This window comes from Mugil cephalus, chromosome 19 (assembly GCF_022458985.1).
Source record: "Mugil cephalus isolate CIBA_MC_2020 chromosome 19, CIBA_Mcephalus_1.1, whole genome shotgun sequence".
NCBI lineage: Eukaryota > Metazoa > Chordata > Actinopteri > Mugiliformes > Mugilidae > Mugil > Mugil cephalus.
In genome coordinates, this window is record NC_061788.1 from 14,685,649 (window position 1) to 14,701,926 (window position 16,278).

At 42.1% G+C, this 16,278-nt stretch overlaps 1 protein-coding gene across 2 annotated transcripts in view; it reads right to left on the reverse strand.

The window, feature by feature from the left end:
- The window catches only part of LOC124996197 (matrix metalloproteinase-17-like), a 72,250-nt gene extending 56,866 nt beyond the window's left edge, over positions 1-15,384 (reverse strand). The window contains exons 1-2 of one of the 2 annotated variants that reach the window (XM_047568986.1): positions 15,202-15,384; positions 14,843-15,069 (exon numbers count right to left, since the gene is read on the reverse strand). In XM_047568986.1, the coding sequence (XP_047424942.1) occupies positions 14,843-14,980 (138 nt within the window). In that variant the 5' untranslated portion in view covers positions 14,981-15,069; positions 15,202-15,384. Of the gene's footprint in view, positions 1-14,842 lie in introns of both variants that reach the window. The other variant, XM_047568985.1, reaches the window with a different exon arrangement.
- Positions 15,385-16,278: the final 894 nt, after the last annotated feature.

A 16,278-nucleotide genomic window follows, 5' to 3' on the forward strand; every position in this document is an offset into this window, starting at 1 on the left:
GCATGTTTTTGTTTTTTTCCATCCCGCACGCCATGCAGCGAACCCTTGACTTTGCACCATAACAGCTGTCAAAACTTAATTAATTAATAATCCTGCAGTGAAAAGAGGCAGGGAAAAAAAAACTGTGAATCAACTCAAAAAGAACCCAAATCACAGAGATGCCGATTCTCACTGGATTAGTACGCAGTGTGTCTCTGTGTTAGGAGATGCAGGTTAGTATACGTGACGTATGGACATATTATTACAAATTAGTAGAGGTCTCCAGGTATGAGTCCCGTGAGAATAGGGCTAAAGACAGGAAGTATAACTGACTGAAACACACAGGCTCAGGGACCATTTCAAAATAAAACAGGAAACAAGGAAAACCAAACTAAAAGTCCCAAATTCAATACAATCACATCCCCAGAATTCTGTGACCTCTGATATTAAGCTAAATTTACTGGTACCACCAGAGGAACTACAGTAGTGGTCGAGCACTTCATGTGCTCCTTCTGCAGCATTAGTGGGTAGTTGACGTCAACCAGTCAGGCGTAACATTATGATCACTGACAGGCGAAGTAAAAAAAAACACTGTCCATTTTGTGACAACACAGTGTCACAAGTGTGGATGTTACTAGACATGTGCCACCCACCTAGACTAGCCCCATAGCAATGACACTCCTTGATTGCAGCAGTCATCTCCAACAGGATGCAGCCTGACACAGACACACACTCAGAGACTCCTCCCCTCGACCTATACGACCCAAAGTCCCCCACTAACAACACTGTGTTGCCAGATACCACAGGACACACTCAGAAGGTGGTCTTACATCATGCCTGATCGGTGTATAAGCACTGTAGCACCTCTCTTTTGTTTCCACAGTGTCACCAAAAAAATCTAAAAGTTTCAAACAAACTTCATTTTAATATCGCGGTGTCTGTATTCCAGACGTCGCCACTGAGCAGCAGGATCTGGTTAGAATCACAGTCTCTGAGTGAAGATTAAGACCAGAACAACATCTAACAAAAAAAATATTCCACAAAGATTTTAATTAAGGAGCAGCTTTAACTACACAGAGATCTTAATCTTTATCATGTCTTATTGAAAATATCTTTTTCAACTAAAAGAAATAAAAAAAAACAGTGACAATATATCTACCATCAAAAAAAAAAATAAAAAAATCATCATCTTCTGATGTTGCTCTCCAGTGAGGACATTTCCTTTCTACTGAACTTTGGAGCGGCCGCAGAGATGCTATCATCACTCAAAACAGTTTTATATAGCAGCTTCCCGTTTTATATCACCATCTTATTCCAAGAGATGGTTTGCTCAAAGTATTACACTGGGATGATGTAGATCCAAGGAATGAAAGCTTGCTGAAGTGTGTTTGACTGAGGAGCTCCTGAAACCATTCCAAAGGCATATCCTGGGTGTAAACACAATTTACTGCAGAGATGAAGGATTTAGCCTCATTTGTGCAAACAGATAAGATCAAAGGCGGAGAAGTATGGGCAGATAGAAAGAGAGGGAAATCGGGGGTGACATGCAGCCTGAATGACACATTTAATCGAACAGAAAATTGAGGCTGGATCGCCAGGCGGTGCAAGAATGAGAATTAGTCCGGGCAGAGGAATCATCCATCTACTTTAATGCATTTCCCTTGCTCACCTTTCCCCTGACTGCTTGAAACTGAGCGCGACCTTGCTCGGCTTCTCTTTGCACGAATACGTCTGTTCGGAGTTTACGTAACATTTTGAAATTTGCAAGCGTTTTAAAGAGCTCAAACTTCAGTGACTCACAAAGAGTCGATTTTCCGTCAACTTTCATTAACTGTCCAATCTGAGCATCTAATAAATGCAAATATGATCTCAAATTGGGACTGATGTTACTTTTAGTTTTATTATTCAGTGTCTCAATCAAGGTATTCATTCATTTAAGAGCCTCAAAATATATTTCATTACAGGAATAAATTAGATAAATCTGTGCAATATCTAATTGAAAGAAAGGAAACAGACTGCAGAATGCTTTTCATTTGCTGCAGACAACCCGACGTGTATAAAGTGCTGCAACAGGCAGAAATGAAATGAATGAAGTAGTAGTGAGGTGGTGACTTGGTGACCAAACCCTTAGTTAAAAAACAGCAAGCTGGATGATGCTGCGTCGCCATGAAAGCTCCATAAGAGTATTTTATCTATCAGACCAACAAAAACCTAAAAGCTACTGCATAGTTCTCTCTATACACCGATCAGGCATAACATTATGACTACCTTCCCAATATTGTGTAGGTCTCGCTTGTGCCTCCAAAACAGTCATGACTCATAAGAGAATGGACACGGGTCCACTGAGGGTGTCCTGTGGTGTCTGGTAACAGGATGTTGTTAGTGGGGGCCTTTGGGTCCTATGGGTCACTATCTAGAGAATTTGGAGGCAGATCAACAAACCGTTTGTCTGTGTGTGAGTGTGTGTGTGTGTGTGTGTGTGTGTGTGCGTGTCAGGCTGCATCCTGCTGGGGATGGCTGCTGCCATCAAGGAGTGTCATTGTTATGGGGTGGGGGTGTCTGGTCTTGTCTAGGTGGGTGGTACATGTCTCCAGCAACTACATGAACAGTTTCAAAGTAGCCACTGAGAGAAGCGGGCTACGAGTGAGCGAACAGCTGACTGTGCCATCACTAAATGGTAAACATCGCATCCCGTGAGGTTACCGTTAGCTAACATACAGTTGTTCACAAATATCTGAACCGACAGATGAAATCTCATCCCTAGTTCTACCTGAAGAGTTGAGAGAATGACTTCATTTTGTCACTCACATTCATTCAGACTGTTTGTTACAACAGGTTCTTGAAAAATGCCGTTTTTTCTTCCTCATTTGGATTAGAAGATAATGCACCTCAATCAGTTTCATTTATTTTTTAAATGACGGAGTTTGAGATTAGAGCGAGGAATACTGTGTGAAGTTTCTCCGTGTGATGCAGCGTTATTTCACATTGGGTAGAATTTCAAAACTGTAGACTGAGGGCAAATTTGTTCTGTTATTGAGATCTTGTGATCTTAGTTACATTAAAAGAGCTGTAAGTTAAGCATTTATGTGTATTATAAACAGATTTCTGATGATCAGAATAAACTTTATTTGGTATTATTTTTATTATTATCTGCAACAGTGCATACATAGTTCACAGCTCATCTATATTTCTTCAGATTTTCTCCTCATGTAGATACATATTTTCAGTTGCATTTTTCCCAAGAGTATGACTTTAGCTGAAATCAGAGGAGATCAATCTTTATGCAGAAGGAAGAAAAAAAAATTTAAGATGCGTGGGAACATTAAATCCACATGAATCCTGTTTAAACCACTGACTTCTTCAGCGAAAATCCATGAATAAACAAACAATACGCCTTATGTTGCTTAAAAGACCCACAGTCAAACTATCTGGCCCATTTGTTATATTTAGCATCATTTGTGCCTATATTATATAATGATTTCGAGTAATCCGCAATGGAGCTGGTGCATATAATCACAATATTGTGAAAGAATATGTGACAAAGCTTCCATAAGTTGTAGGTGTTAAAAAATTATACAGTATATGTAATCTCTTCTATTCCCTTTGTGGACAACAAATAATCAAAGGATTAGTAGGAATGAACGCTATTTGTGCAAATGTCCATGTGGACCAGTGTTCCTTTTGCTTATCACAAGCCAAACATAGCACGAGCCTCATCTCAAACCATCCATATCCATGTTAAGTTTTGTATACATCTTGTGGTCCTCATTTCCTCAAGTGTCATTGTCATTTTAATAATCAATGGAAATTTACAGGATTTCGTTACTGTTCCACTGATGTGCTGCCTGAGGAGTTGATTGAATTAGAGCTGATTTATAAAAACAACGCTCCACATTGGATTATTTGCGGTGAAGAGGAAAGACGTAAAATGGAGGAAAAGAAGGCGTGCAATAAAAGATTCCACCCCACTATTTTGCAAGCAGATGGCACACGCGCAACCCTGCTGAAACGCTCAATCACTTCACTTCAGGAAGTATTTTGCTCTGCTGCAGACACAATGCGCATATAATGGGACACAAGTCTTACTTGTTGAAAGCACGAAGCACATTATGATGGATGTGCTTATTTTGACACCCAGTCCCCATTCAGCCTGAGATATGAATGCCATGCTCTAGACACTTGGGAAGAAAATCTGTCCCTATTTGCATGTTTGTACGTGTGACAGCGTGACAACGAGGATTAAAATGCGACTGTAAGTGAATCATTTAATCCCTGTCTTAGGAACAGCTGGTTGTAAAGAAAGCTGAAACTCGACTCCTGTTTGTCTCTTTACCTTCCTCATATCCTCCTCCAGGATACATGGATGTTGAGAGGAAGCAGAGGAAATACAGAGAGGTAGAGAGAGAAAAGGAAACATGCAATAATCAGCCATAAGATTAAAACCACTGATGGGTAAAGTAAATAAGTCCGACTATCTTGTTCCAGTGGCTTGTTCCTGACAATGCATGTTATAAAATAGGCAGCAACTGAACAGTCAGTTTCTAAATGGGCAAATGTAAGTGTCTGCGGGACCCTGACAAGGTCAAAATTGACCGTTAAAAGCCTTAATGCTTAGTATGATAGAAACGTGATCGTTAATGCATATGGGGCTGCAGATGGATCAGTGGGCATGTGTCAATCTTATCCACTGCTTGGAAAATGAAACATATCTTAAGTTTGATAAATCCGTCTTTCTTTAACATCCATTATGCAGCAATTTTCCTGTCAGAAACACATGGAATCAGTGTCGCGTGTAGATTGTAGAATATCTTTCACCCCTCAGGATATCCAAAAATGGTGGTGCACATATTAGTGCTGTTTGTTCATGGTACTGGACACTAAGTCCATTCTTTAAAGGCTTTTAAAGTTTAATGCTGTAGGAGGGAACGCATACTTAAGGATGTATTTATGGACTGACCTTGGACACTCTTCACGAAGCCATGAAATGGAGTATGTGCCTAGTTTCGGTGGCACGAGTGGGAGCTACACAGTAGTCGTCATGTGGTGTTTAGCAGAGTGGGAAGTCAAAAACGAAGGCTCATTGAGTGAAAAAAAATGCAGAAACGTGAAAGGAGACTGATGAATAAGAGAGAAATAAGAGAAGAAAGTAGGTACGCCATGAATTGGAAAACACGAAGTTCAGAGGAGAAGGGCTCTTTCTCCATGGAAACGAATAAAGGTTTCAGGGAGGACGTGAGGTCAGAGCAGCACATTTTCATGGTCCGCAATAGTTTAGTTCACATTCCCTCAACAAATCTGACTCATCAGTTTTTTTGTTGTTTTTTTACAGTGTGGTTTTACAATCACTTCTAACGATGCATGCACAGAAAAACTAGGTCAAAACACAGAAATCCTGCTAATTCTAATGTTGGGCAGAATGATGTAAACAATGGCTTATATAATGATTTGAAAAACATTTCTTTTCAGGGAGTGCGGTAACCTCTTTGCTAAGACCATTAATCTCTGGTTTGTAAGAGGATCTTGTCTGCCAAGGGCAAATTGTGCTTAATATCCGCCAGCAGTAACTTACCTCGATTTCTGAGAGGCCAAAAAGATGCACCAGTGTCAGTGTTATTTAAGTCCTATAATCTCTGCATTTAGTCATCGTGAGCACATTTCAGTAAGAAGTTGTATTAATGGTAGCCCTAAACTAGAGAGCACAAATTAACCTGCATGTCATAGCAGGAGACAGAGGATATTTCAAGCTGATGAAAGGACGCTACTTTTTTGCTGCACAAAAAGTAGGGGGAAAAATTGTAGTTATCAGACCGTTGGGAGAGGAGGGGAAGCAAAGGAGAAAGATGACTTAAAAATGTCAGCAAGCGATTAAAGATAAACAAACTGATGGAGCCAATTAGAACGGCCCCATGTAACTGGAGCTTCATTTAAAAGGCATACATTTCAGTGGCTCCACGGAGGGGGAAAAGCTCCCAAACCTTCTTTGAAGTTCTTCTCTCTGTGGGTGGTAATGTGGCATGACACTGAGCCAAAGCCCAACAGACACAAGGACCGAATGAAGCTTGGTCAGTGTTCTTTGACAGAGAGGATAAAAGAGAAGGCCCGAAAGTTGCACACTCCCACACAGATAGAGCAACCTGATAGCTCTTAGCTACCACACACTCAGACTTCAACTTGTTTGCTTCCGTGCGCTAATCTGTCTGTGGTGATTTCTGCGCATTTTGGAACATTTGTGCGCGATGGTAAATGCGAGTTGCTTCATATATTTGTAAGTCAATCCATTTTTACAAAATGTCTTAACTATCAGACAAGAATTTTGACAAGTCAGACAAGTCTGACCTCCCACTGTGAGAACTGCATGCCTGTCGACAGCGTCATCATTACACGTTTAAGTACACCGAATCTACTCTTCTCCTCGGATGCATAGCATCTCGGGGATCTCACAGTCTTGCCAGTGCGCTGCCTTGATCGAGAAAAAAGTTTGCCATATCGCTATGCAAGCTGTATATAAACACAGCTGGGCATGCGCAGTTCACATCAAGATTCCCCAGTGCGAATTCCCAAATATTGCAGAGAGCTCATTCACCTATGCGCTTCCATTAACGATCGTGTAACAATACATTTGTCTCTTATGGGAGTAAACCAAAACTTTGCTCTGTTTTTCAGCTGCTCGCAGGCCTGGAGCTTCTACAATAACACAGTCTAACAGGCCGTCCAGTGACAAAATCTGAACGTGACAGGAAGGTACATCAATGTCATCGTGTAAATTAGAGGGTCGACGCGGCATTCCTGTTCACATCAAAGTCCAGTTGAGCCGATAAAATCCCAGGTGGACTGCTGGATCATTCGAACAGGGTCAAAAAAACGAGGTTGACATGGGTCGACAACGGTTTTTCGTGCGATGTAAAAGGGGGGAATTTTGTTATCTCTAGTCACAACTTGGTCAGGACTGTAGCGATGCTAGACGTGAGTTGGGGATAGCTTTAAATCTCTGAATACAAACTACAACCAATGAAATGATATATATAGATAGATGATATATTTTCTGTCTGGGAGGTTGGTTTTGAGGTAGGACCCAAGTCATTCAAACAAAAAAGTATTTAATAAACACTAAACAAATGGCGCTGCAGACAAGGCAGGATAATCAAAACATGGCAAGGTGACAACAAGCATGGATACGAAAACATGGGGACAAAAACACCCATATAGATAGATAGATTACTTTATTCATCCCCGAAGGATATACACATGGGTAGTGGGATGACGAGACACATGTGAAACTAATGAGGGTGGAGCACACAAGAAAAACCAATAAGCAACCAAAGGGAAACACGGGAGGAACAGGAAACCAAGACACTTAAGAAACTTGTAACAAGAACCTAAAAACATGGAACAGACATAACAGACATAATTATGACATTTTCTGTCAGAAATATGTGGAACCAGTGTGACATGTAGGTTGTAGAATATCTTTCAGTCCTTAGGATATCACTAGCGCAATAGCATAATTGCCTAAGTCATATGTGAACGTTTACGGAAAACAAGGAAAAAAAATAGCAAGCACATTGGTATTTTTATTAATTTTGTAACAGTCAGTCAAAACACATAATGCACATAATAATTTCTGAAGGTACTAGAGAATGATTCCATCTTCCAACAGCCTTTTAAAGTTGTAGGAGGAAATGCATACTTATGGGTGTATTTATGTGCTGACCTTGTACACACTTCATAAAGCTATGAAATAGTAGCTATGTGTTACTATAGTGATCCTCACAAAGAGGTTTCTCTAGCTTTAGCAGAGGAATGTTGGCAACTGGCATGACTACAGTATGTGTGCATGTGCAGAAATACACGAGGAGCAAGTACGCACGTGCGTGTGACTCTATTTTTAAATGGAGGACCAAAAGTGCACAGCCCTAGTCTTAACATGAACCCAAATGCAGAATTAAGCCAGGCCGCAATTCATACAGTCAGATAAACTGTAATTCACAAAATCAAGAGTGCCACTTGAAATTCTGCAGACAGTTAGTGTGTCATTACATTCACTTGATAGGAAGTTGAGTATCAACATTGGACAAGAAAAAATAAGTTTAATTGCTAAAGATGGTCGGATGGAGATGCAGCTTATCCGCGCCACCCACTCAGTCTCTCTTGGTCTGCTTGTAATTCTCTTCATTTCACTTGGACCTTCAGAGAAATTGGATCATGAACACATAACGCTCTTGAAATTGGCCACAAAGACGATAAGCAATCATCTTCATCCAGTCTCTCTCGCTTTTTTTCAATCATCTGCTCCACTTGTTAAGAAATGACAGCTCCTATGTAGAAACAAACTGAGATTACCAGCGTGGTAGTGACTAACACACACACACACACACACACACACACAATCATGCACAAAGACATTTTATAGCAACTCACAAACAAGAAGAACAAGCGCACACGCAAAACCACATTTATTATAATTCTGCCAATTTCTGCAAGCAGTTTGAGAGTAGCTTTGTTGGTGCTTTTGGGTTTTCTTGATCATGCCATTAAAGCAGTCTATTGGCAGTTCAGCTGGCAGGGCTATACATTATTTTAGGTTCTTGCATACGAGCCAGCACAACACCAGAAACCACTGTAATTACAAGATCCAGGCGGCCCTTTGAATAGCAATGGCAACCAAGAACCTTGATCTGGTTGAAGACAAGAAGGAAGGCGGGGCCCCTGGAGTTAAAATAGAACTGTCCACATGGAGTTGATTTGAGGTTTTCTATATGGGGAGCCCTGGAGTGGGCCTGCACAAGTAATGAAGTCAGTTCGCGTCAATAGAAGGAGACCATCGCGTGCAGCTCTGTCATGGAAAACAGCACTCTCTTGTCCACAGTATTAAATCTGGTACTACTGTTAAATCAAACAAAAATAGACAGATCTACAAATGGACACTTTTCGTTGGGAAAGAAACACAAGATGCCAATTGCTTGCAGCTTAGACTCATAGAGTCGCAGAAGTTCAGTTTTTTTTTTTTTTTTTTTTTTTTTACGATTGCACAAAGTCCCACAACATGGCAACTCTCAAGTGTACATCCTCAAAGCCCCGGAGGCTGGTTTTGATGCATTCTTTGCCAAAATCTTCCAGTAAAATATCCTTGTAACTGTTCATTTCTTCCATTTTCTGCTGGAGAGAACAGAGCAAAGTGTTTTGATGTGGTTGTGTGGTCAGCTTGGAATTTTAGTGTTGAAACAGAAAAATCTTGATTTACAAAAATAAGTCTGGTAAAGCCCAAGTCAACTCTGAGTATCTGTCTGATTAGTTGAATCTGGGAGACGCTCATAGTCTATGTTTGTGAGACTGGCAGCAGACAGGGACTCACCACTTTGACCAGACCAGAACGCTTTTCATTTAATCATCAACAAGCCTTCCAGTCAATAATATCAAGATTCAAGCATGGATTCATCCAAATTTAACAAGTGTTGTCACTGGCAGAGTACATCACGCAGAAGCTGCCACACTTTACTCCCACACCACCATGTCACAGCACGGCAGCAGCCAGTAAAGAGCAAGGTTAAGATCCTTGTTGAATTGGCTCTAAGGATATTATAAACCCTGACAGTCTCCTCGGAAACTCGAAAGTCCCAGGGGAACTTTTACACTTAGCAAAGCCGCGATGACAGATCGGATAGGAGCAAAGCGAAGGACTGGTTGATTTCTCCATCTTCCTGAAAAACTGAGAATGTGCCATATATGACACACTGAACTGTCTCTGGTGCGCTCTGTCAGTTATCACACGATGATCAGTTCTGTCCCACTGTGTAGTAATCTCACACTTGACATCATGTGGAAAGCGTCCTTGCCCTTGGTATAAGCATGAGTGCTACAAACGGAGAGGTCACACAGCATAATGAAAGTGGGACAAAGCCGCTAAAAGTATCTCAATAGTCCAGTGTAATGTGGCTGTAAAGACAATTAACAAGCAGTTTGTGCCACAGCTGTTGAAGACAGTCACTGTCTCCTGTGAGCTTTCCTTTCATGGCCATGTCCGTCCTTCACTTTCTCCAATTTTTTTCTTAAATCCCACCGTATCCCTGGGCCTCTAGGTGCAATCAGAAGAACCGTGATGTGCTGGCAGAAAGAGAGCCCCCTATCTGACTTTGAGGAAGAAAATTGAAGGAAGGAGACTGAAACACTGAGGGTACATAATATGATACTGGTGAAATGTGCCCTCTTGAGAGGCAAAGACAGAGCTAACGAGGAGCGGTGGCAGCGGTGCCGTGGAGGCTTGTTGCATGTGAATTCAGTATTATGAGGTCGAGCAGGGAAAGAGAAGAAGGAGTGGGTGGAGGAGGGTGGCGTCTACCAGACTTTTCGTTTTTCTTTTTTCCGTTTCTGCTCAGTGGACAGGACCAGATGGTATTCTCATTGAAGACATTAAGAAGTAAAATGAGATTTAAATGCACACTGGCAGGGAGTGGTTGTCCCATCAGACACAAAGCACACACTCGTTTGGTTTTTACGTCTTGCAACACATTAAAAACAAATGACGTGAATAAAATTTTATGCACCGAAAGAGATTAAATACAACAAAGACATTTTTCAAAGTTTCTTCGGCGTAGTAATTAAGTTGCCTTTATCGGTGGGTGACTTCACTCTATATTAAGACAGCTGCTGTGACAAGTACAGTACCATCCCTGGAACTCAGTCACTCTGTACTAGAGCGTAAAACGGCCAACAGGAGTAAAATGATAGCATGAGCAGGAAACATAGTGTGGATTACATTGTAGCAGTTGTGTAGCTGTTCCCTCAAATGCTGAAATTGCAAATTGGTGCTCTGCAGTGATGTGCTGGGCTAGATAGCAGCTAAGCTGGAAACTGGATGCCTCGGAGCTGTGCTTTAGTTTGCGGCGCAGTTAATTATGGCCACTGTGTACAGTAGTTACAGAAGGAGATGGATACAGTCAGCGCTCAAGCTCGACTAAAAGCCAAGAGATGGCTCTGAAGTGTAATGGGACTGTGGAGCAGCAGAGCTGGAGATCAGGACACGGTTCTGTGGGTAGATAGCTGTGTTTGTGAACTAATCCCAGATGTATGGCAGCTATGGACACAACTGGGGTGAGATGCAAGAAGCTACTCAAACCCTGAACAACCAATTATCCACCTGCTCTCCACAGCTGAGAGCTACTGCATCAATATAAGAGAAATCCCACTTAAAAGTCAATCAGCCAGTCACATGGGACAAGGGCGCTCATGTGCACGCCTGCCTGCTCGCCTGACTCCATGATCCTTCTACAGTCAAACCAGTAATAAATCTGTCTCCGCTTTGTTTAGAAGGCCAATTATCACAACCATGCAACGCTGTCGCTGAGTCTAAGGTAGGGATGCCAAAAATCCTTTAATCAATACTTTAGCGGAGAGAAAATTGCCATCTTTTCAAGCAAATTTTTTTATTCAGGTTTGCAATGTTAATTGGAAAAAACAACAGATTTGAAGATGTTACCTTGAGTTCTGAGAATTTCTTCAGTATTTCATGAAAAACAACGTATTAATCAAGAAGGTACTTGGATGACTAATCGATGCAAGAAGGTTCTGGGTTGGACCAGCTGGGGCCTTTCTGTGTAGGGTTTGCTTGTTCTCCCTGTGCCTGTGTGGGTTTTCTGAGGGTACTCCAGCTTCATCCAGTCCAAAGACATACTTGTTAGGTTAATCGGTCCTTCTAAATTGGACAGATTGTTTGTCTTTCTGTGTTAGTCCTGGGACAGACTGGCATGACAGCTAGAGGATAAGCTGTCCCAGAAACTTCAAAACACTAGAGGGTGCTTAGACATCACCCATCCTGTATTTATTGCTCAAAAGGTTTCTAAAGAACGAGATTAAACTCAAATAAATACATGTATATGTAAATATATATGTATGTAAATATATGTTTATGACCATCTTCCTAATATCGTGTGGGTCTCCCTGTGCCTCCAAAACAGTTGTAGCTCATCAGAGAATGGACATGGTCCTTCTTAGTGTGTCCTGTGGTGTCTGCAACAGAATGTTGTTAGTGGGGGACTTTGGGACTCATCCAACAGATACTTGATTAGTTTCAGATCTAGTGAATTTGGAGGCCAGGTCAACACCTCGTGCTGTTTTTCATGTTTTTTGAGTTGTCCTTAAACTGTTTTTATATGTGTGTCTGTGTCAGGCTGCATCCTGCTGGGGATGACTGCTGCCATCAAGGATTGCTATGGGGTTGGGGTGCCTGGTCTGGTATAGGTGGGTAGTACATGTGTGAAGCCACGTTAACACATACCAAAACGATCTACTTTTCTCCAGTTTTCCTTGGTTTTGAGAATTTTTCTGTAAAGATGGATCGATTGCAAAACCACACGTAATTGTAGAGAGGCTGTAGTACATATCTCAGGCCTATGCGTGGTGCTGTTTCACCTACAGAATTGAGCCAAAAAAACAAGATGAAGAGGCGGAGTATGCACATCAACCCAGCGCGTCGTATACAAACATACAGTCCAGATTATAATCCGTAATCCTTTTTATCTCATCGTAGTGATTTCACAGTATATATTGCCCCAATCACTCAACAAGGGTCAATATCTGATGCACCACTGTCACAAGCCATTGTTGTTGTTTTGTTATGACACTTCAGGGGCTAGAGGGGCGAGGGGTGGGGTTCGTATTAGACGTCCACATGAATGAAAAAAAGAAACCACACACTCTATTTGTCTTTTTCACCCATGGGACCTGGATTCAAAAAGGTGTGGTTTCAGTCACAGTAAAATCCGGATCTGTCATGAAGGTTGGCCAAAACATGTGAGACTTATGCGATTTCACCCAAAAATTAGATTTGTGTGAACGTGGCCTGAGTGACATCCATATGAATGCCAGGCCCATAAGTTCACCGGCAGCGTCCTGCAACAACATGGTCGATATTATTTACTTTTCCTGTCGCCATAATGTTGTGGCTGATCAGTGCAAATGCTAATCAACAAACTGCTTACAACTTATAAATGCACTCCGAAGCAATGTTGCCAAGCTAGCCATTAGCATCTGCAGATCTGTAGAGGATCTGTGTTGAGCGCTTGTCTGAAACATATCGACAACACCCAGGCTTTGACCACCAACCAGCCGTGTAATAGTCAAAATCTGAACACTGTTGTTGGTCTGAGGTCAGATACTCTCTGTTGGGATGCTCGTCTGTAACAGTTCAGCTCCACTGGTAGACCGTTATTTTATGTATGTTGGCTTCTGACAATTGGTACCAGACTTTTTGAATCACATCGCATCTTCATTATACCCGGAAGTGGGAACATATTGGCAACATGTCGAAGCACAAATCGACTTATTTAGGCAATCAACACCATTGATTGTGTTGTTGCAGCCATAATGAGAACAGTGGTCAATTATTGGATCTCATACGAACTAGTTGCAGAGGATGAAATACTGGAAAGTCAACCTAAACACAAATAAGGAAGGCTCAACAACTAGCGTGGATTTCCTCAAAAGAAGAAAACAGAGGTGAGTTTTATATGAGTTGAGAAACAGATGATGTATAAGAGGCCAAGGTTTCCCTCAAATGTTCAAAGATACTGTAGCTTGATTAGGGATGAGACAGGACAGACAGCTGGAAGGATAGATTTCCCAACTACAGATCATCCACATCCACGCAACCAACACGTTGAACTTCAAGCACAAGAACAATACTGAAGCACATTTCTTGATGAAAAATAATCTAAAATGCCGTAACTGCTACTTTGTACAGAAGTGATCTTCTCAGAGCAACCAAAGTCCAACCCAGGACCATGTGACGCTTTTCCTCAAATCTGTGGAATGGAATGAAAATTCACATTTGCGGATTTATGTAATTAAAGACCTAGGAGATGAATGGTTGTATCCACCAGGAAATATGTGGAGTTGGTCCAGCACCACAAACACCTTTGCAGTGTCTTTGAGCAGAGAAAAAAAAAGCTCAATCTTCTGCAAAGCCAAAACAAGACATACAAGGCAGAAGTAGGCAGATGCAAGGAGACCCAGGTTGGATGAATGGCACTGACTTTTCTCACATTAGCTGAGAGGCGCTACAGCCTAATGAGACAGTTGTGTTGCTTTCTAATATAAAGAATTAATTAGAACGTCATCCCAAGAATGACTAATGATCAACAAAGATACTACAGCTCATTAAACATCCACACACCAAACAAAAGCATACAATAATATACTAACTCCATACTTTCACGTCAATCATCACAACAAATAAGCGCTAAAAACTAACAAATCAGCTCAATTGTGTGTTAATATAGTGTTCTGCTGATGGTCACAAAGTATAATACATGATCAGAAACCTGGTGTGATAGCAGTGACATTATTTAATTGGCTCAGGATGTGCTGCTCCATCATATCCATGTCTTAAAACCTGCTCATTGCTCAAACTTGGCATTAGGTGACATATTCGAGAGGTCATCTAGAGCCATGACCCAGAAAAGGGAATTAACGTCTTGTGGCTTATAGGTTGTCATTGTGCTGGAAATGAGTCCCTTCCTCAGTGCAGGGTATGCACTATGTCAGCAAGCGACACAGAAGGTCGATATTCTGCCAAGGCAAACGCATATACTCCGACTCCAGCGTTGGAGAGCGGACTCCTTTTTTTTTTTTTCATAAGACACACAGTCTACAACGTGATGCTGCTGCGAGGTGTTGCAATTCAGATGGTGAGGACGGCGTTTGCCTCCATCCAAAAGTGGACTCAAGAGTTGGGAGAAAACGCGCCGCTACATTCCGTTTTCACTGTAACAAAACTTCCCACTCTTTCGTCTCCCAAAGTGGTGGCAAAACTTCATAACCCCGTGCAAACAAAAAAAAAAAAAAAAAAAAAAAAAGGCGGAAAACTTACCACCCCCATGTCCAGCTGCTCGGTAGTCACAGAAGGAGCCGCTCCAGTCAGAGGTAAGAAGCACAATATCGGCACCAGCAGCAGCATCTCAGGAGAAATATTCCTCGTCCACTCGCGAGGAAGAAGCGCAGAAACCATGATGCCCTATGACAGGCTGATCCTGCAGGGCTCAGACATCGAACCCCGACGGCCGCATCCACCGGATAAATCACACGCCGAGAAAATACCTCCAAAAAAAATAATATTAAGTCTACCTCACTGTTGAGCGCAAACACATAAAACACATTAAAGCCGGTGTCGGCTGAGGCGTTTCTTGATTCACAAGTTTGTTTGTCTTTTTGTCGTAAAACGCCACTTACAATTATCACATAAGCGGCAGCAATCGGAGGAAAGTAATTGCGTATTCTTGGCTTTACGTCGAGTCCGTCAGAGGGTAATATCCCAGCAGCGTGACGCGCGAGGTCCGCTCCTCATCGCGCAGTCTCCAGCAGTGGGAAATGAAAGCAGCTGCGTGAGGTTTTGTCCCGAGCAGAGGAGACCGCTCGTTGACGCACACAGCGCGAGTGCATGTGCGGTTGGCCCAAAGGACTCGGGGGAAGGAAGGAGGGGAGGGGAGGTTGGAAAGAGGAGGGGGAGTTCAGCGCCTTTCGCAGCCCACTTTGACACGACCGAATCCCGCGCACCCGTGCGTAATCTGAGAGTCGTGGAGGCTGGGGTTGAGACATAAAGTAGAGGCTAATCACTACATGAATCACTTGTCAATGTGAAGTGGCTGTAGCTGGTAAATATATATATATATGTTGTGTACTTCTGACCTGGATATAACAGTTGATCTTGATCTCTATTGGCAGCAGCAGCAGCAACAACTCCATGTTCTGACAGTGGGGTCTGAAGATGTGAATCAACAAAGCATGGCCAGATTGCAGCCTTTAGGGGCCTCAGGGCAAAATTTATTTGCGGGTCCACACTGGCATATTGCAAGCTACCAGCCCCACCGCTTCTCTGTGCATTGCACATGCATTCCGTTGCGTTGATACCGATATATAATGTCAGGGCTGTGCGCCCTGTGGCCAGTCACGGTGCAAGGGAGATACCGGGAACCACATCCCTGTTTTCGAAACCACACCACTTCCAAAGCGCACTTTCATCAAAATATGTAGTCACTGTGACTAGAATAGATGTGAAAAATATTCATTTCTGATATCTTTGATTTACAATTTGGATGTCAGCGTTAAAAATGATAATTTTTGGTCATTTTTTTTTTTTTAATCTCACTCCAACGGGGTCGCAAGACTAAGGTTTATTGTATTTCGAAATTCTCCAAAGTGTCTCTTATCCACAAAGCCAGAGATTGTTCATTTTGGCAGCCTTTTAATATTGGGGATACTTTTCCTGAAATCAGAAAACAGTGCAGGGCTTAAGGGATTATACAAAAC